The 20,713-nt window shown below is 52.8% G+C and overlaps 1 protein-coding gene across 2 annotated transcripts in view; it reads right to left on the bottom strand.

Moving 5' to 3' along the window:
• TMEM201 (transmembrane protein 201) overlaps positions 1 to 20,713 on the bottom strand; it is an 84,195-nt gene that overhangs the window by 11,382 nt on the left and 52,100 nt on the right. Inside the window, exons 7-11 of one of the 2 annotated variants that reach the window (XR_010188716.1) lie at positions 7,760 to 7,977; positions 6,318 to 6,389; positions 5,693 to 5,965; positions 4,998 to 5,139; positions 2,431 to 2,517 (exon numbers count right to left, since the gene is read on the bottom strand). Coding sequence is in view for 1 of the 2 variants with exons in the window: in XM_063943829.1 (XP_063799899.1) it covers positions 2,380 to 2,517; positions 5,693 to 5,965; positions 6,318 to 6,389; positions 7,760 to 7,977 (701 nt within the window). In the remaining variant the exon portion in view is untranslated. Of the gene's footprint in view, positions 1 to 2,379; positions 2,518 to 4,997; positions 5,140 to 5,692; positions 5,966 to 6,317; positions 6,390 to 7,759; positions 7,978 to 20,713 lie in introns of those variants that run through there. The other variant, XM_063943829.1, reaches the window with a different exon arrangement.

Raw genomic sequence — 20,713 nt, 5'->3', positions numbered from 1 at the left:
CCATGTCTGCAAGTGTGGGGGGGGGTAGCACCCCATGTCTGCATGTTGGGGGAAGGGGGGCGGGGAGGGGGTGTAGCGCCCCATGTCTGCATGTTGGGGGGTGTAGCACCCCATGTCTGCATGGTGGGGGGGGGGGGGTGTAGCACCCCATGTCTGCATGTGGGGGGAGGGGGTGTAGCACCCCATGTCTGCATGTTGGGGGGGGGGGGAAGGGGGTGTAGCACCCCATGTCTGCATGTTAGGGAAAGGGGGTGTAGCGCCCCATATCTGCATGTGGTGTTTTTTTTTTTTGGGGGGGGGGGGGGGGGGGGGTGTAGCGCCCTATGTCTATGTGGGGGGGGGGGGGGGGGGTAGCACCCCATGTCTGTATGTTGTGGGGGATGTAGCACCCCATGTCTGTATGTTGTGGGGGATGTAGCACCCCATGTCTGTATGTTGTGGGGGATGTAGCACCCCATGTCTGTATGTTGTGGGGGATGTAGCACCCCATGTCTGTATGTTGTGGGGGATGTAGCGCCCCATGTCTGTATGTTGTGGGGGATGTAGCGCCCCATGTCTGTATGTTGTGGGGGATGTAGCACCCCATGTCTATGTTGTGGGGGATGTAGCGCCCCATGTCTGTATGTTGTGGGGGATGTAGCGCCCCATGTCTGTATGTTGTGGGGGATGTAGCGCCCTATGTCTGTATGTTGTGGGGGAGGGGGGGTGGTAGCGCCCTATGTCTGTATGTTGGGGGGTGAAGCGCCCTATGTCTGTATGTTGGGGGGTGTAGCGCCCTATGTCTGTATGTTGGGGGGTGTAGCGCCCTATGTCTATGTTGGGGGGTGTAGTGCCCTATGTCTGAATGTTGGGGGGTGTAGCGCCCTATGTCTGTATGTTGGGGGGTGTAGCGCCCTATGTCTGTATGTTGGGGGGTGTAGCGCCCTATGTCTGTATGTTGGGGGGTGTAGCGCCCTATTTCTGTATGTTGGGGGGTGTAGCGCCATATGCCTGTATGTTGGGGGGTGTAGCGCCCTATGCCTGTATGTTGGGGGGTGTAGCGCCCTATGTCGGTATGTTAGGGGGTGTAGCGCCCTATGTCGGTATGTTGGGGGTGTGTAGCGCCCTATGTCGGTATGTTGGGGGTGTAGCGCCCTATGCCTGTATGTTGGGGGGTGTAGCGCCCTATGCCTGTATGTTGGGGGGTGTAGCGCCCTATGCCTGTATGTTGGGGGGTGTAGCGCCCTATGTCGGTATGTTGGGGGGTGTAGCGCCCTATGTCTGTATGTTGTGGGGGAGGGTGGGGGTAGCGCCCTATGTCTGTTTGTTGGGGGGTGAAGCGCCCTATGTCTATGTTGTGGGGGGGGGTAGCACCCCATGTCTGTATGTTGTGGGGGGGGGTAGCACCCCATGTCTGTATGTTGTGGGGGATGTAGCACCCCATGTCTGTATGTTGTGGGGGAGGGGGGGGGGTAGCGCCCCATGTCTGTATGTTGTGGGGGAGGGGGGGGGGAAGCGCCCTATGTCTGTATGTTGGGGGGTGTAGCGCCATATGCCTGTATGTTGGGGGGTGTAGCGCCCTATGTCGGTATGTTGGGGGGTGTAGCGCCCTATGTCGGTATGTTGGGGGGTGTAGCGCCCTATGTCGGTATGTTGGGGGTGTGTAGCGCCCTATGCCTGTATGTTGGGGGGTGTAGCGCCCTATGCCTGTATGTTGGGGGGTGTAGCGCCCTATGTCTATGTTGGGAGGTGTAGCGCCCTATGTCTATGTTGGGGGGTGTAGCGCCCTATGTCTGTATGTTGGGGGGTGTAGCGCCCTATGTCTGTATGTTGGGGGGTGTAGCGCCCTATGTCTGTATGTTGGGGGGTGTAGCGCCCTATGTCTGTATGTTGGGGGGTGTAGCGCCCTATGTCTGTATGTTGGGGGGGTGTAGCGCCCTATGTCTGTATGTTGGGGGGGTGTAGTGCCCTATGTCTGTATGTTGGGGGGGTGTAGTGCCCTATGTCTGTATGTTGGGGGGGTGTAGCGCCCTATGTCTGTATGTTGGGGGTGTAGTGCCCTATGTCTGTATGTTGGGGGGGTGTAGTGCCCTATGTCTGTATGTTGGGGGGGTGTAGCGCCCTATGTCTGTATGTTGGGGGGGTGTAGTGCCCTATGTCTGTATGTTGGGGGGTGTAGCGCCCTATGTCTGTATGTTGGGGGGTGTAGCGCCCTATGTCTGTATGTTGGGGGGTGTAGTGCCCTATGTCTGTATGTTGGGGGTGTAGTGCCCTATGTCTGTATGTTGGGGGTGTAGTGCCCTATGTCTGTATATAGAGTAAATGTACTCATTTGTGCGTATTGGGTTTTTCCTTTGCAGGACCTGCTGATGGTGGAGGAGATGGACGAGTGCTGCTCACCTTTCCAGCCCGGTGGAGAGTCCAGGAAGGCGGTGGTTGTGTCCACCTGGCAGGCTGAGGAATGGGACGAGTTGCGGTCTTCTCTGTGCGTGGTGTTGCTGGACACGCTCCGAGCCTCCGCATGCAGCTTTGTGTGGTCTGTATACGCAGAGAACATGGTGAATGTAAGCATGTGGCGTGCGATTTACAGTCATTTCCCGCTGTAACACATTGAGCCCTAAAGCTGGGTACACACTGGGACGATGTGACCCCAGCCGATATATCCGATCCTGGGTACACACTGAACAATGTAATGAAGGTCGTAGGGACATAAATCACTTCTTCCTTCACCACACATGCCGCGGTCGCTGAGACTGATCTGCAGCACATCAAATCCGGCGACATCGCTACTGACTGCAGGCACATCAAACCCGGCGACATTGCTACTGACTGCAGGCACATCAAACTCGGCGACATCGCTTCTGACTGCAGGGACCTGCATACCGGGCATACACACCGAGTGATCTGCCCAATTGTCGCTCCGAATCGGCCTAAGACATATCGGGACAATATCGGCCAGTGCGTACCCGGTTTAAGGCATTCTCCTCACTCATGGGCTGTTCCATTCACACTTCAGTATCAGTCATTATTACACACACACACACACACACCCTTGTTTGCTCACAACACTTTGTACTTTCAGACAACAACATTGGTTTCTATCTTAGCCCAAGACTAGAACACAAAGCACTTAATGGAAAGCCTCAGTCACACACAGTATACAGGTGTCATATATCACATTACTCAGCGCAGTCTCCTGGTGCGTCCTAGTCACATTGTGCTCCGTATACAGCCTCAGTCACACACAGTATACAGGTGTCATATATCACATTACTCAGCGCAGTCTCCTGGTGCGTCCTAGTCACATTGTGCTCCGTATACAGCCTCAGTCACACATAGTATACAGGTGTCATATATCACATTACTCAGCGCAGTCTCCTGGTGCGTCCTAGTCACATTGTGCTCCGTATACAGCCTCAGTCACACACAGTATACAGGTGTCATATATCACATTACTCAGCGCAGTCTCCTGGTGCATCCTAGTCACATTGTGCATCCTAGTCACATTGTGCTCCATATACAGCCTCGGTCACACACAGTATACAGGTGTCATATCACATTACTCAGCTCAGTCTCCTGGTGCGTCCTAGTCACATTGTGCTCCGTATACAGTATCAGTCACACACAGTATAGAGGTGTCATATATCACATTACTCAGCGCAGTCTCCTGGTGCGTCCTAGTCACATTGTGCTCCGCATACAGCCTCAGTCACACACAGTATACAGCTGTCATATATCACATTACTCAGCGCAGTCTCCTGGTGCGTCCTAGTCACATTGTGCTCCGTATACAGCCTCAGTCACACACAGTATACAGCTGTCATATATCACATTACTCAGCGCAGTCTCCTGGTGCGTCCTAGTCACATTGTACTCTGTATACAGCCTCAGTCACACATAGTATACAGGTGTCATATCACATTACTCAGCGCAGTCTCCTAGTGCGTCCTAGTCACATTGTGCTCCGTATACAGTATCAGTCACACACAGTATAGAGGTGTCATATATCACATTACTCAGCGCAGTCTCCTGGTGCGTCCTAGTCACATTGTGCTCCGCATACAGCCTCAGTCACACACAGTATACAGCTGTCATATATCACATTACTCAGCGCAGTCTCCTGGTGCGTCCTAGTCACATTGTGCTCCGTATACAGCCTCAGTCACACACAGTATACAGCTGTCATATATCACATTACTCAGCGCAGTCTCCTGGTGCGTCCTAGTCACATTGTACTCTGTATACAGCCTCAGTCACACATAGTATACAGGTGTCATATCACATTACTCAGCGCAGTCTCCTAGTGCGTCCTAGTCACATTGTGCTCCGTATACAGCCTCAGTCACACACAGTATACAGGTGTCATATATCACATTACTCAGCGCAGTCTCCTGGTGCGTCCTAGTCACATTGTGCTCCGTAAACAGCCTCAGTCACACACAGTATACAGGTGTCATATATCACATTACTCAGCGCTGTCTCCTGGTGCGTCCTAGTCACATTGTGCTCCGTAAACAGCCTCAGTCACACACAGTATACAGGTGTCATATATCACATTACTCAGCGCTGTCTCCTGGTGCATCCTAGTCACATTGTGCTCCGTATACAGCCTCAGTCACACATAGTATACAGGTGTCATATCACATTACTCAGCGCAGTCTCCTGGTGCGTCCTAGTCACATTGTGCTCCGTATACAGCCTCAGTCACACACAGTATACAGGTGTCACATATCACATTACTCAGCGCAGTCTCCTGGTGCGTCCTAGTCACATTGTGCTCCGTATACAGCCTCAGTCACACACAGTATACAGGTGTCACATATCACATTACTCAGCGCAGTCTCCTGGTGCATCCTAGTCACATTGTGCTCCGTATACAGCCTCAGTCACACATAGTATACAGGTGTCACATATCACATTACTCAGCTCAGTCTCCTGGTGCATCCTAGTCACATTGTGCTCCGTATACAGCCTCAGTCACACATAGTATACAGGTGTCACATATCACATTACTCAGCTCAGTCTCCTGGTGCGTCCTAGTCACATTGTGCTCCTAGACTGACTCTGCCGTCACCTCCATAGGCTGTGAGTAGAATCAGCGCTCCTTGAGGTGATGCATGAAGCCGCCCCGGTGGCCGTTTCCCTTTATTAAATCGGCCCCTATAAGTGGGTTTTATCATTCTTCAGCAATCAGAGAAGTACAAAAACTGAAAAGGACAGACAACTAACCTAGAGCACGTCTAACACAAGCCTGAACTTCACTACAATGGCCAGGAGGTGGCGCAAGAGAGGAACATTTATCACGTTTTTCATTCATTATCGAACAAAGTTGAAGCTGTAGGATTACTGCAGGCAAGTCTCCGGGGAGCTGCCGGTCCCAGACACCTCGTTTGTATCCGCTGGCCTACTACAGTATAAAGGGACTGTGCAAATACACACTATAGAGAAGTTTTATTGTGTGCAAGAGTACGTTCCCCTCTTTAGAAGTATTTGCTAATGGGGGGGGCGGGGGGGGGAGAGAAGGTGATATGTTGTGGAAAGACATCACTTTACTTAGCAGCCAGGTGGTGGGACCAGAACTTCTAAACCACCCAAACACCTACCTCTATCTATTACTTATGGCCTGTTTATAACAACTATCCGCAGGCAATGATCAGACGTGAACGCCCTGGTGGGGTAACCTGTATACAAGAGACACAAGAAAGATACTGACTGTGAGGCTTGGCCGGGAACGGAGTGAACTCCTGCGGACACAGGCTGCTGTCGGCTGGGTACAGGTCATCCGTGCAGTGGGGGTTCTGTGTCCTATCCAGCTGGGAAGTCGAGAAGCCAAGCTTTTGCCCCTGCAGGTTGAGGCGGGCAGGGCTGATCAAGGGACGCCGGTGGAGCAGGGACCCGCAGCTGGATGCGGCAGAGCCAGCCACCGATGGGGTGGGTGACGGAAGAGGGGAGGCAGCCCGGCTTCCAGACAGCAGGGAAAAATAATCTGAAACAAAAGGGAGGAGGGGGGAGAGACCCCAATATCAGGATTTTGGTACTTACCGATAAATCCCTTTCTCCGATTCCACAGGGGCCACTGGAGAGCAGGGTACGCGGGGGGAGCGGGAGGAGGCAGATCTGTACTCACCGCTGCTGCTGCTGTTGTAACTGCTCTCCAGTGGCCCCTAGTGGATGAAGAAGAAATTACATTTCCAGAATAAATACAGAAAGTATGAAAACGCGCTTCAGAAAATCACAGGCAGACCGATCATCACAGATTGCAGACAACATAGGAATGAGACGGTTATAAGCACCGATATCACACCACCCCTAATCCAGCTTCTTATCTGGTGTCTCACCTGATCCCGGTGACTCTTTGTGAGCGGAGGATCGAGAAGCCGGACGGCTCCCGCTGAACAGGTACCCGGAATCTAGAAAACACATTATATTTATATACACTGATGTTCTAATGCGGCTTCAGAATAGAGACACATATCAACCTTCAACTGCATCCCGTTACACCCCACAGCGTCGGTGCTTCTCTGTATGGGGCGACGGGTCGGTCTCCGTATCTCATCTTAAGGTTTATCATGTAATATTACCAGCACATCTTGTAGCTTTATACCTTTGGCCCTCCAGCTGTTGTTGAACTACACATACCAGCATGCCCTGCTACAGTTTTGCAATTTGGCCATGCTAAAACTGTTGCAGGGCATGCTGGGATGTGTAGTTCAACCACAGCTGGAGGGCCGCAGGTTTCCCACCCCTGCTTTATACATACAAGACCACTACCTACAATCACGAAGACCATTGAGTGAAATCAGGGCTACCATACTATAGCACTCGCCAGTGACAAACTCAGAGCAGCAGAGAAACCAAAGACTTTACTACAACTTTCCTTCCACTTTCCCGCGCCACTTAGTGCACCTCCCTTTACAGTAGCAAGTGGAGACTGCGCAGTGCGGACGGCAGCAGATCCGGTGCATGGCATGTTAGTTATTAGGGGGGTCATTCAGACCTGATTGCACGCTAGGTTTTTTCGCTGCACTGCGATCAGGTCAGAACTGCACATGCACCGCAATACGCAGGTGCGTCGCATAGGTACAAAGTGAATCGTTGCTGTGCGATTGGTTTTACGAAGAATCCATTCGCACGGGCGATCGCAAGGAGATTGACAGAAAGAAGGCGTCTGTGGGTGGCAACTGACCGTTTGCTGGGAGTGGTTGGAAAAACGCAGGCGTTTGCAAGGCGGGTGTCTGACGTCAATTCCGGCCCCGGACAGGCTGAAGTGATCGCAGCGGCTGAGTAAGTTCTGGGCTACTTGGAAACTGCACAAATATTTTTTTGTACCGCTCGGCTGCACATGTGATCGCACACTTGCAAAGCAAAAATACACTCCCCTATGGGCGGCGACTATCTGATCGCAGCGCTGCAAAAAACCCTAGCGAGCGATCCGGTCTGAATTAGGCCCTAGGTTTCTTATATAGCGCAGAAAATTCCATTGCGATTTACAATTAGAAACAAGTGTTCTAAAACAAAAACTGGGTAATAACAGATAGAGGTAGGAGGGCCCTGCTCGCTGGCTTACACTCTATAGAAGGAGGCATCTGTACACAAGGATAGTGGTATAATGGTCGTGCCAGATTACAGAAGTTCTTGAAGGGCTGTATGATATGGTCACACAGTGATGTCGGCCAGGTGTTAGGAGGATGTTAAAATGAAGAAAGAAAAAACATGTGAGGATACGTGTGGACTGTGCGGAGGGCATGTAAGTGGATAGGAAAGTATGTGAACGTCTTACCTGCCCGTGCCAGTGACGGGATGGTGCCCAGTGAGAGGGCTCGGTTCAGGCGCCCAGGCAGTGAGGAGGGGGAAACTTTGCGATGAGAGCGACAGGCCTGCTGGTTGAGCAGCTGGAGCAGTCCCGGCGGCGTGGAGAGTAACGGCGTGGGCAGGTCTGGGAGAATCACATTGCTGTTCATGCTTCCAAACGGACAGGTCGCCTCGCCGTAGAGACACCTGTAGGAGGAAGGAGGCGGCTGAGCGACAGGTAGTACAGCAATATTCCCACCTAGAGGAGGAGTGGGGTAACGATGGATTATATGGGGCCTCTTCTGCGTCATGACTGTCTACTAACAACACTGGTCATTGATATTTACATGGCGCGTTCAGAAACCTTATGTTAGTGTAACCAGCAACACTTATCATGGGGCCATTTACTAATCTGCTATACTGTAGCCTTCCTGCGACACACAATAGCACCTGCTTTTCCTACACGATGTCCGGCGGTCACATTCCAACATCTACTAAGCTACAGGAATCCTGGAGGGGAGATATAATGGCCGGCAGGCCCCGTTCCATTACTAATGACTCGGGAGGGTGCGGATTCCGGGAGGTGCCTGTCCCGATAGGCCACATCACCGCAGCCGGAGGATGGGAGAGAGTAATGTGGGGGTAGATTAGATATAAACTTTACTTAAAAACCAAAGTGATATTAGTGTTGCTTATATACAGGACAGAGGGTGTGAGCGCCCTGTAGCCCATCATATGGCGTAGGCATAACTTACCACCTCTAAGCTCCTTATTGTATTAATGAGGAACACTGGTTACTGTACTAATTATCAGGAGACTGCAGAGAAGCAGGACAGCGCTGGTCACTATTATTATCAGGAGACTGCAGAGAAGCAGGACAGCGCTGGTTACTGTACTATTATCAGGAGACGGCAGAGGAGCAGGACAGCGCTGGTCACTGTACTATCAGGAGACTGCAGATGAGCAGGACAGCGCTGGTCACTGTACTATCAGGAGACGGCAGAGAAGCAGGACAGCGCTGGTCACTGTACTATCAGGAGACGGCAGAGGAGCAGGACAGCGCTGGTCACTGTACTATCAGGAGACTGCAGATGAGCAGGACAGCGCTGGTCACTGTACTATCAGGAGACGGCAGAGAAGCAGGACAGCGCTGGTCACTGTACTATCAGGAGACTGCAGAGGAGCAGGACAGCGCTGGTCACTGTACTATCAGGAGATGGCAGAGGAGCAGGACAGCGCTGGTCACTGTACTATCAGGAGACGGCAGAGGAGCAGGACAGCGCTGGTCACTGTACTATCAGGAGACGGCAGAGGAGCAGGACAGCGCTGGTCACTGTACTATCAGGAGACGGCAGAGGAGCAGGACAGCGCTGGTCACTGTACTATCAGGAGACGGCAGAGGAGCAGGACAGCGCTGGTTACTGTACTATCAGGAGACTGCAGAGAAGCAGGACAGCGCTGGTTACTGTACTATCAGGAGACTGCAGAGAAGCAGGACAGCGCTGGTTACTGTACTATCAGGAGACTGCAGAGAAGCAGGACAGCGCTGGTCACTGTACTATCAGGAGACGGCAGAGGAGCAGGACAGCGCTGGTCACTGTACTATCAGGAGGCGGCAGAGGAGCAGGACAGCGCTGGTCACTGTACTATCAGGAGACGGCAGAGGAGCAGGACAGCGCTGGTTACTGTACTATCAGGAGATGGCAGAGGAGCAGGACAGCGCTGGTTACTGTACTATCAGGAGACTACAGAGGAGCAGGACAGCGCTGGTTACTGTACTATCAGGAGACTGCAGAGGAGCAGGACAGCGCTGGTTACTGTACTATCAGGAGACTGCAGAGGAGCAGGACAGCGCTGGTTACTGTACTATCAGGAGACTGCAGAGGAGCAGGACAGCGCTGGTTACTGTACTATCAGGAGACTGCAGAGGAGCAGGACAGCGCTGGTTACTGTACTATCAGGAGATGGCAGAGGAGCAGGACAGCGCTGGTTACTGTACTATCAGGAGACTGCAGAGGAGCAGGACAGCGCTGGTTACTGTACTATCAGGAGACGGCAGAGGAGCAGGACAGCGCTGGTTACTGTACTATCAGGAGACTGCAGAGGAGCAGGACAGCGCTGGTTACTGTACTATCAGGAGATGGCAGAGGAGCAGGACAGCGCTGGTTACTGTACTATCAGGAGACTGCAGAGGAGCAGGACAGCGCTGGTTACTGTACTATCAGGAGACTGCAGAGGAGCAGGACAGCGCTGGTTACTGTACTATCAGGAGACTGCAGAGGAGCAGGACAGCGCTGGTTACTGTACTATCAGGAGACTGCAGAGGAGCAGGACAGCGCTGGTTACTGTACTATCAGGAGATGGCAGAGGAGCAGGACAGCGCTGGTTACTGTACTATCAGGAGACTGCAGAGGAGCAGGACAGCGCTGGTTACTGTACTATCAGGAGACGGCAGAGGAGCAGGACAGCGCTGGTTACTGTACTATCAGGAGACTGCAGAGGAGCAGGACAGCGCTGGTTACTGTACTATCAGGAGATGGCAGAGGAGCAGGACAGCGCTGGTTACTGTACTATCAGGAGACTGCAGAGGAGCAGGACAGCGCTGGTTACTGTACTATCAGGAGACTGCAGAGGAGCAGGACAGCGCTGGTTACTGTACTATCAGGAGATGGCAGAGAAGCAGGACAGCGCTGGTTACTGTACTATCAGGAGACTGCAGAGAAGCAGGACAGCGCTGGTTACTGTACTATCAGGAGACTGCAGAGGAGCAGGACAGCGCTGGTTACTGTATTATCATCAGGAGACTGCAGAGGAGCAGGACAGCGCTGGTCACTGTACTATCAGGAGATGGCAGAGGAGCAGGACAGCGCTGGTTACTGTACTATCAGGAGATGGCAGAGGAGCAGGACAGCGCTGGTTACTGTACTATCAGGAGACTACAGAGGAGCAGGACAGCGCTGGTTACTGTACTATCAGGAGATGGCAGAGGAGCAGGACAGCGCTGGTTACTGTACTATCAGGAGACTGCAGAGGAGCAGGACAGCACTGGTCACTGTACTATCAGGAGACTGCAGAGGAGCAGGACAGCGCTGGTTACTGTACCATCAGGAGACGGCAGAGGAGCAGGACAGCGCTGGTTACTGTACTATCAGGAGACGGCAGAGGAGCAGGACAGCGCTGGTCACTGTACTATCAGGAGACGGCAGAGGAGCAGGACAGCGCTGGTTACTGTACTATCAGGAGACGGCAGAGGAGCAGGACAGCGCTGGTCACTGTACTATCAGGAGACTGCAGAGGAGCAGGACAGCGCTGGTCACTGTACTATCAGGAGACGGCAGAGGAGCAGGACAGCGCTGGTCACTGTACTATCAGGAGATGGCAGAGGAGCAGGACAGCGCTGGTCACTGTACTATCAGGAGATGGCAGAGGAGCAGGACAGCGCTGGTTACTGTACTATCAGGAGATGGCAGAGGAGCAGGACAGCGCTGGTTACTGTACTATCAGGAGACTACAGAGGAGCAGGACAGCGCTGGTTACTGTACTATCAGGAGATGGCAGAGGAGCAGGACAGCGCTGGTTACTGTACTATCAGGAGACTGCAGAGGAGCAGGACAGCACTGGTCACTGTACTATCAGGAGACTGCAGAGGAGCAGGACAGCGCTGGTTACTGTACTATCAGGAGACGGCAGAGGAGCAGGACAGCGCTGGTTACTGTACTATCAGGAGACGGCAGAGGAGCAGGGCAGCGCTGGTTACTGTACTATCAGGAGACGGCAGAGGAGCAGGACAGCGCTGGTTACTGTACTATCAGGAGACTACAGAGGAGCAGGACAGCACTGGTTACTGTACTATCAGGAGACTGCAGAGGAGCAGGACAGCGCTGGTTACTGTACTATCAGGAGACTACAGAGGAGCAGGACAGCGCTGGTTACTGTACTATCAGGAGACTGCAGAGGAGCAGGACAGCACTGGTTACTGTACTATCAGGAGACTGCAGAGGAGCAGGACAGCGCTGGTTACTGTACTATCAGGAGACGGCAGAGGAGCAGGACAGCGCTGGTTACTGTACTATCAGGAGACGGCAGAGGAGCAGGACAGCGCTGGTTACTGTACTATCAGGAGACTGTAGAGGAGCAGGACAGCGCTGGTTACTGTACTATCAGGAGACTGCAGAGGAGCAGGACAGCGCTGGTTACTGTACTATCAGGAGACTGCAGAGGAGCAGGACAGCGCTGGTTACTGTACTATCAGGAGACTGCAGAGGAGCAGGACAGCGCTGGTTACTGTACTATCAGGAGATGGCAGAGGAGCAGGACAGCGCTGGTTACTGTACTATCAGGAGACTGCAGAGGAGCAGGACAGCGCTGGTTACTGTACTATCAGGAGATGGCAGAGGAGCAGGACAGCGCTGGTTACTGTACTATCAGGAGACTGCAGAGGAGCAGGACAGCGCTGGTTACTGTACTATCAGGAGACTGCAGAGGAGCAGGACAGCGCTGGTTACTGTACTATCAGGAGACGGCAGAGAAGCAGGACAGCACTGGTTACTGTACTATCAGGAGACTGCAGAGAAGCAGGACAGCGCTGGTTACTGTACTATCAGGAGACTGCAGAGGAGCAGGACAGCGCTGGTTACTGTATTATCATCAGGAGACTGCAGAGGAGCAGGACAGCGCTGGTTACTGTACTATCAGGAGACTGTAGAGGAGCAGGACAGCGCTGGTTACTGTACTATCAGGAGACTGTAGAGGAGCAGGACAGCGCTGGTTACTGTACTATCAGGAGACGGCAGAGAAGCAGGACAGCACTGGTTACTGTACTATCAGGAGACTGCAGAGAAGCAGGACAGCGCTGGTTACTGTACTATCAGGAGACTGCAGAGGAGCAGGACAGCGCTGGTTACTGTATTATCATCAGGAGACTGCAGAGGAGCAGGACAGCGCTGGTTACTGTACTATCAGGAGACTGTAGAGGAGCAGGACAGCGCTGGTTACTGTACTATCAGGAGACTGCAGAGGAGCAGGACAGCGCTGGTTACTGTACTATCAGGAGACTGTAGAGGAGCAGGACAGCGCTGGTTACTGTACTATCAGGAGATGGCAGAGAAGCAGGACAGCACTGGTTACTGTACTATCAGGAGACTGCAGAGGAGCAGGACAGCGCTGGTTACTGTACTATCAGGAGACGGCAGAGAAGCAGGACAGCACTGGTTACTGTACTATCAGGAGACTGCAGAGGAGCAGGACAGCACTGGTTACTGTACTATCAGGAGACTGTAGAGGAGCAGGACAGCGCTGGTTACTGTACTATCAGGAGACTGCAGAGGAGCAGGACAGCGCTGGTTACTGTACTATCAGGAGATGGCAGAGGAGCAGGACAGCGCTGGTTACTGTACTATCAGGAGACTGCAGAGGAGCAGGACAGCGCTGGTTACTGTACTATCAGGAGATGGCAGAGGAGCAGGACAGCGCTGGTTACTGTACTATCAGGAGACTGCAGAGGAGCAGGACAGCGCTGGTTACTGTACTATCAGGAGATGGCAGAGAAGCAGGACAGCACTGGTTACTGTACTATCAGGAGACTGCAGAGGAGCAGGACAGCGCTGGTTACTGTACTATCAGGAGACGGCAGAGAAGCAGGACAGCACTGGTTACTGTACTATCAGGAGACTGCAGAGAAGCAGGACAGCGCTGGTTACTGTACTATCAGGAGACTGCAGAGGAGCAGGACAGCGCTGGTTACTGTATTATCATCAGGAGACTGCAGAGGAGCAGGACAGCGCTGGTTACTGTACTATCAGGAGACTGTAGAGGAGCAGGACAGCGCTGGTTACTGTATTATCAGGAGATGGCAGAGGAGCAGGACAGCGCTGGTTACTGTATTATCATCAGGAGACTGCAGAGAAGCAGGACAGCGCTGGTTACTGTACTATCAGGAGACTGCAGATGAGCAGGACAGCGCTGGTTACTGTACTATCAGGAGACTGCAGAGGAGCAGGACAGCACTGGTTACTGTACTATCAGGAGACTGCAGATGAGCAGGACAGCGCTGGTTACTGTACTATCAGGAGACTGCAGAGGAGCAGGACAGTGCTGGTTACTGTACTATCAGGAGACTGCAGAGGAGCAGGACAGTGCTGGTTACTGTACCATCAGGAGACAGCAGAGGAGCAGGACAGCGCTGGTTACTGTACTATCAGGAGACGGCAGAGGAGCAGGACAGCGCTGGTTACTGTACTATCAGGAGACGGCAGAGGAGCAGGACAGCGCTGGTTACTGTACTATCAGGAGACGGCAGAGGAGCAGGACAGCGCTGGTCACTGTACTATCAGGAGACTGCAGAGGAGCAGGACAGCGCTGGTTACTGTACTATCAGGAGACTGCAGAGGAGCAGGACAGCGCTGGTCACTGTACTATCAGGAGACTGCAGAGGAGCAGGACAGCGCTGGTTACTGTATTATCAGGAGACTGCAGAGGAGCAGGACAGCGCTGGTCACTGTACTATCAGGAGACTGCAGAGGAGCAGGACAGCGCTGGTCACTGTACTATCAGGAGACTGCAGAGGAGCAGGACAGCGCTGGTCACTGTACTATCAGGAGACTGCAGAGGAGCAGGACAGCGCTGGTTACTGTATTATCAGGAGACTGCAGATGAGCAGGACAGCGCTGGTTACTGTATTATCATCAGGAGACGGCAGAGGAGCAGGACAGCGCTGGTTACTGTACTATCAGGAGACTGTAGAGGAGCAGGACAGCGCTGGTTATATCAGGAGACTGTAGAGGAGCAGGACAGCACTGGTTACTGTACTATCAGGAGACTGTAGAGGAGCAGGACAGCACTGGTTACTGCACTATCAGGAGACTGCAGAGAAGCAGGACAGCGCTGGTTACTGTATTATCATCAGGAGACTGCAGAGAAGCAGGACAGCGCTGGTTACTGTATTATCATCAGGAGACGGCAGAGGAGCAGGACAGCGCTGGTTACTGTACTATCAGGAGACTGCAGAGGAGCAGGACAGCGCTGGTTACTGTACTATCAGGAGACGGCAGAGGAGCAGGACAGCGCTGGTTACTGTACTATCAGGAGACTGTAGAGGAGCAGGACAGCGCTGGTTATATCAGGAGACTGTAGAGGAGCAGGACAGCGCTGGTTACTGTACTATCAGGAGACTGCAGAGGAGCAGGACAGCGCTGGTCACTGTACCATCAGGAGATGGCAGAGAAGCAGGACAGCGCTGGTTACTGTATTATCAGGAGACTGCAGAGGAGCAGGACAGCGCTGGTTACTGTACTATCAGGAGACGGCAGAGAAGCAGGACAGCGCTGGTTACTGTATTATCAGGAGACGGCAGAGGAGCAGGACAGCGCTGGTCACTGTACTATCAGGAGACTGAAGAGAAGCAGGACAGCGCTGGTTACTGTACTATCAGGAGACTGCACAGAAGCACGACAGCGCTGGTTACTGTACTATCAGGAGACTGCAGAGGAGCAGGACAGCACTGGTCACTGTACCATCAGGAGACTGCAGAGAAGCAGGACAGCGCTGGTTACTGTACTACCAGGAGACTGCAGAGGAGCAGGACAGCGCTGGTTACTGTACTATCAGGAGACGGCAGAGGAGCAGGACAGCGCTGGTCACTGTACTATCAGGAGACTGAAGAGAAGCAGGACAGCGCTGGTTACTGTACTATCAGGAGACTGCACAGAAGCACGACAGCACTGGTTACTGTACTATCAGGAGACTGCAGAGGAGCAGGACAGCGCTGGTCACTGTACCATCAGGAGACTGCAGAGAAGCAGGACAGCGCTGGTTATATCAGGAGTTGGCAGAGGAGCAGGACAGCGCTGGTTATATCAGGAGATGGCAGAGGAGCAGGACAGCGCTGGTCACTGTACTATCAGGAGACTGCAGAGGAGCAGGACAGCGCTGGTTACTGTACTATCAGGAGACTGCAGAGAAGCAAGACAGTGCTGGTTATATCAGGAGACTGCAGAGAAGCAAGACAGTGCTGGTTATATCAGGAGTTGGCAGAGGAGCAGGACAGCGCTGGTCACTGTACTATCAGGAGACTGCAGAGAAGCAGGACAGCGCTGGTCACTGTCCTATCAGGAGACTGCAGAGAAGCAGGACAGCGCTGGTTATATCAGGAGACTGCAGAGGAGCAGGACAGCGCTGGTCACTGTACTATCAGGAGACTGCAGAGGAGCAGGACAGCGCTGGTCACTGTACTATCAGGAGACTGCAGAGGAGCAGGACAGCGCTGGTCACTGTACTATCAGGAGACTGCAGAGAAGCAGGACAGCGCTGGTCACTGTACTATCAGGAGACTGCAGAGGAGCAGGACAGCGCTGGTTACTGTACTATCAGGAGACTGCAGAGGAGCAGGACAGCGCTGGTTACTGTACTATCAGGAGACTACAGAGGAGCAGGACAGCGCTGGTTACTGTACTATCAGGAGACTGCAGAGGAGCAGGACAGCGCTGGTTACTGTACTATCAGGAGATGGCAGAGAAGCAGAACAGCGCTGGTTACTGTATTATCAGGAGACGGCAGAGGAGCAGGACAGCGCTGGTCACTGTACTATCAGGAGACTGAAGAGAAGCAGGACAGCGCTGGTTACTGTATTATCAGGAGACGGCAGAGGAGCAGGACAGCGCTGGTCACTGTAATATCAGGAGACTGAAGAGAAGCAGGACAGCGCTGGTTACTGTACTATCAGGAGATGGCAGAGGAGCAGGACAGCGCTGGTTATATCAGGAGATGGCAGAGGAGCAGGACAGCGCTGGTTACTGTACTATCAGGAGACTGCAGAGAAGCAAGACAGTGCTGGTTATATCAGGAGTTGGCAGAGGAGCAGGACAGCGCTGGTCACTGTACTATCAGGAGACTGCAGAGAAGCAGGACAGCGCTGGTCACTGTCCTATCAGGAGACTGCAGAGAAGCAGGACAGCGCTGGTTATATCAGGAGACTGCAGAGGAGCAGGACAGCGCTGGTCACTGTACTATCAGGAGACTGCAGAGGAGCAGGACAGCGCTGGTCACTGTACTATCAGGAGACTGCAGAGGAGCAGGACAGCGCTGGTTACTGTACTATCAGGAGACTGCAGAGGAGCAGGACAGCGCTGGTTACTGTACTATCAGGAGACTGCAGAGGAGCAGGACAGCGCTGGTTACTGTACTATCAGGAGACTGCAGAGGAGCAGGACAGCGCTGGTCACTGTACCATCAGGAGATGGCAGAGAAGCAGGACAGCGCTGGTTACTGTATTATCAGGAGACTGCAGAGGAGCAGGACAGCGCTGGTTACTGTACTATCAGGAGACGGCAGAGAAGCAGGACAGCGCTGGTTACTGTACTATTATCAGGAGACGGCAGAGAAGCAGGACAGCGCTGGTTACTGTACTATCAGGAGACTGAAGAGAAGCAGGACAGCGCTGGTTACTGTACTATCAGGAGACTGCAGAGGAGCAGGACAGCGCTGGTCACTGTACTATCAGGAGACTGCAGAGAAGCAGGACAGCGCTGGTTATATCAGGAGTTGGCAGAGGAGCAGGACAGCGCTGGTTATATCAGGAGATGGCAGAGGAGCAGGACAGCGCTGGTTACTGTACTATCAGGAGACTGCAGAGGAGCAGGACAGTGCTGGTTATATCAGGAGTTGGCAGAGGAGCAGGACAGCGCTGGTCACTGTACTATCAGGAGACTGCAGAGAAGCAGGACAGCGCTGATTATATCAGGAGACTGCAGAGGAGCAAGACAGCGCTGGTCACTGTATTATCAGGAGACGGCAGAGGAGCAGGACAACGCTGGTCAATGTACTATCAGGAGACTGCAGAGGAGCAGGACAGCGCTGGTCACTGTACTATCAGGAGACTGCAGAGAAGCAGGACAGCGCTGGTTACTGTACTATCAGGAGACTGCAGAGGAGCAGGACAGCGCTGGTTACTGTACTATCAGGAGACTGCAGAGGAGCAGGACAGCGCTGGTTACTGTACTATCAGGAGACTGCAGAGAAGCAGGACAGCGCTGGTCACTGTACTATCAGGAGACTGCAGAGGAGCAGGACAGCGCTGGTCACTGTACCATCAGGAGACTGCAGAGAAGCAGGACAGCGCCGGTTACTGTACTATCAGGAGACTGCAGAGGAGCAGGACAGCGCTGGTTACTGTACGCCTGCGTTGTCCGGACCACACCCGCGAAATGCAGCGTTGACGTCCACCACCGTCATGCACCTTGCAAATGCATCCTTCCGGTATACGACCGAATGGTGCAAGGAACGCGTACACGCAGTTGCGTTGGGGTCTGAATAAGGCCCATGTGCGTTTCCTCAGCCAGTACAAGATTGCTTTACGTCACATGACCCATTGTTCCCAACCTCTGCCGGGTGTCACATATGCCGCTTACCAGGCAGGTGACCACACAAAGCAGAGACAGCCTTAGGTCTCCCATTCCACAATCCACGTGATCAGAAAATGCTACACGGGCAACAACACAGCCTCTCCCATCACACATAGCCGGAGACACAGCGGGCCTGACGGTGACCTGGGAGCAGAGCAAACAACGGCCAGTGACTGAGCACCTGGGGAGCACCGTGCTGCCCTGCAGGGAGATTCTGGACCTGTCTTAGCTCAGATCTAAATTACAGCGCCAGGATAAAGCCAGAGCCTAAACTTCACTGATGTGCGGATTGGGAATAAATAGATGGCATTACATTACATGTCCTCTGTCTATGTACGGACTTCGGGTTCAGCAGCTCAGACGACAACTTGCTGCTTCAGAAAGCATCTTATTACTACAGTGTGTATGCCCAGACTGCGCACAACACAAGCCCCAGTGTCTCTGTCCGGCATTGCACCTGCTCCCAGCAGCTGGACTGCAGACACATTAGGAGATTGAGGACAATGTGGGAAGGGGACGGCTGTCCGCTTACTGTGGACCCGGCCACACGGGCAGCTGACGGCAGCAGCTGTGCGGGATAAGCAGGGTCTCTGTGTAAGGGACAGTGCTGCATTAGGGTACTGCCCCATAGTAATACAACCTGGGAGCCTGCACCTTGTTCCTTACAGTAAATGGCATTGCACTAGTAGGTGCTGGGAACCGCACAAGAGACGGAGCAAGGAGGTCACTGCTGGCTTTGGCTTAGACCATGGGTCTTCAACCTGCGACCCTCCAGCTGCTGTGGAACTACACATCCCAGCATGCCCTGCCTCGGTTTTAGCATGCCTTAATAGCAAAACTGTTGCAGAGCATGCTGGGATGTGTAGTTCCACAGCAGCTGGAGGGCCGCAGGTTTAAGACCCATGGCTTAGACTTTATTACATCATGAGCAACCTGGGGCTATGGCTTCAGTACAGTGATATTGCATTATCTGTGCAGAACATGCCTGCATAGTACAGTATACAGATCACAGCGTGACAATCAGTCCCATTCCATTGGAAAACAACCCGTTATGAGAAGCCTCATGTATTAGAATATTAAACCCTGATCAATATATCTTACGTTTTCCTGCCCACCCAGGATTCATTTACAGAGCGCACAATCTGCGCACACACTTGCAGTCTGCACGGGCAGCCAGAATACTGGGGTGGGGGGGCAGCGGGCTGGTGATGGTATAGGCCAGGCATGTCCAAACTGCGGCCCTCCAGCTGTCGTGAAACTACATATCCCAGCATGCCCTGACACAGTTTTGCGGTCAGAGAATGCTAAAGCTGTGTCAGGGCATGCTGGGATATGTAGTTTCTCAACAGCTGGAGGGCCGCAGTTTGGACATGCCTGGTATAGGCTATATTGGCAATGCATGTTGGGTAATAGTATGAGCAAGTCATAGACTGGAAGCACACCATAATGTTCCCCCGGTATAACTTACAGCATACGTGCGGCTATACCTGCGACGCTCACACACCGCAGGAACACCGCGCTCACACAATACCAAAGGCAATGCGCGAGATTCAGATTTTGAAAGACCCTTTCATTCCAAAGAACATTTGGGACATTTACAGACTGTGAACCATAACTCACCTGAGGTCAGGCAGCAATTTCTCAGACTCAGGATTAAGGTATATTCTACCTTTCTAACATTAATATTTGTGCGAGCATTCATGGGTGTGTATTTGCACGCATGCCCCTTAGCAATCCCTAACCGTATTCTTTATGCAGATCACTTATATTAGGCCGTTTACACATTTCTATTGCATGCAAATTAGGTTGATCTCAAAGGACCCCCGGGGGAACGCAATGTGCGCAGTACAGCTCACATAACGCACTGTATAGCAACATTCACAAAACCACTCCCAGACCATTGGGCGACAGTGGAGCGTGGGAATAGATTCTAGTATAGGCTATAGTCCCATCTTCCCAATCCTGCAGGTGCCACTGATCTGGTAGAACCCAACTCATTCCCTTCTGAGCCAATGCTCACCCAACGTCCCCTAGCTTTAGTTGTAGGTGTTCACCTCTTCCGCTGAACCCTCAGTGAATGACCTTGTGCATCTCAGTCAGGAGTGACGCCACAAGAGGAACCAGTTTGGGTGCAATGTTTGCCCAAATTAGTACAAAATTTGGTAAAAAAAAAAATTTCCTCTTCCTTAGGGAGGATTCTAGAGACACCTCCCTGGCTAAGCCATGGAAAGTGCTGCCTTGGTGCAGGTCCTGGGAGAGACAGAGTGAAAGTGCTCCACCCAAGAAGAGGACAGCAAGGTAGAGGTAGGAGGAGATGTGGAGGAATGTGGGAGCGGCCTGGGGAAGAGGATTTAGTGTGGGTAGATTGGTATGCACTACACATCCAGGACAGCGATTACTCAGTACTTTCCCTGAAGAAAACCAGAGGGCTGAAACGCGGTGGTAATACATCTTACACACCAAGCTTGTACCTTGAAACACACCCGTTCAAAGATGGTGCTACTACCATATTTAAGTCCAATACTTACATCTTGGACACGGACACC

The sequence above is a fragment of the Pseudophryne corroboree genome, chromosome 10, assembly GCF_028390025.1.
Source record: "Pseudophryne corroboree isolate aPseCor3 chromosome 10, aPseCor3.hap2, whole genome shotgun sequence".
Lineage (NCBI taxonomy): Eukaryota > Metazoa > Chordata > Amphibia > Anura > Myobatrachidae > Pseudophryne > Pseudophryne corroboree.
This window is presented reverse-complemented; position numbering and strand designations above follow the sequence as displayed.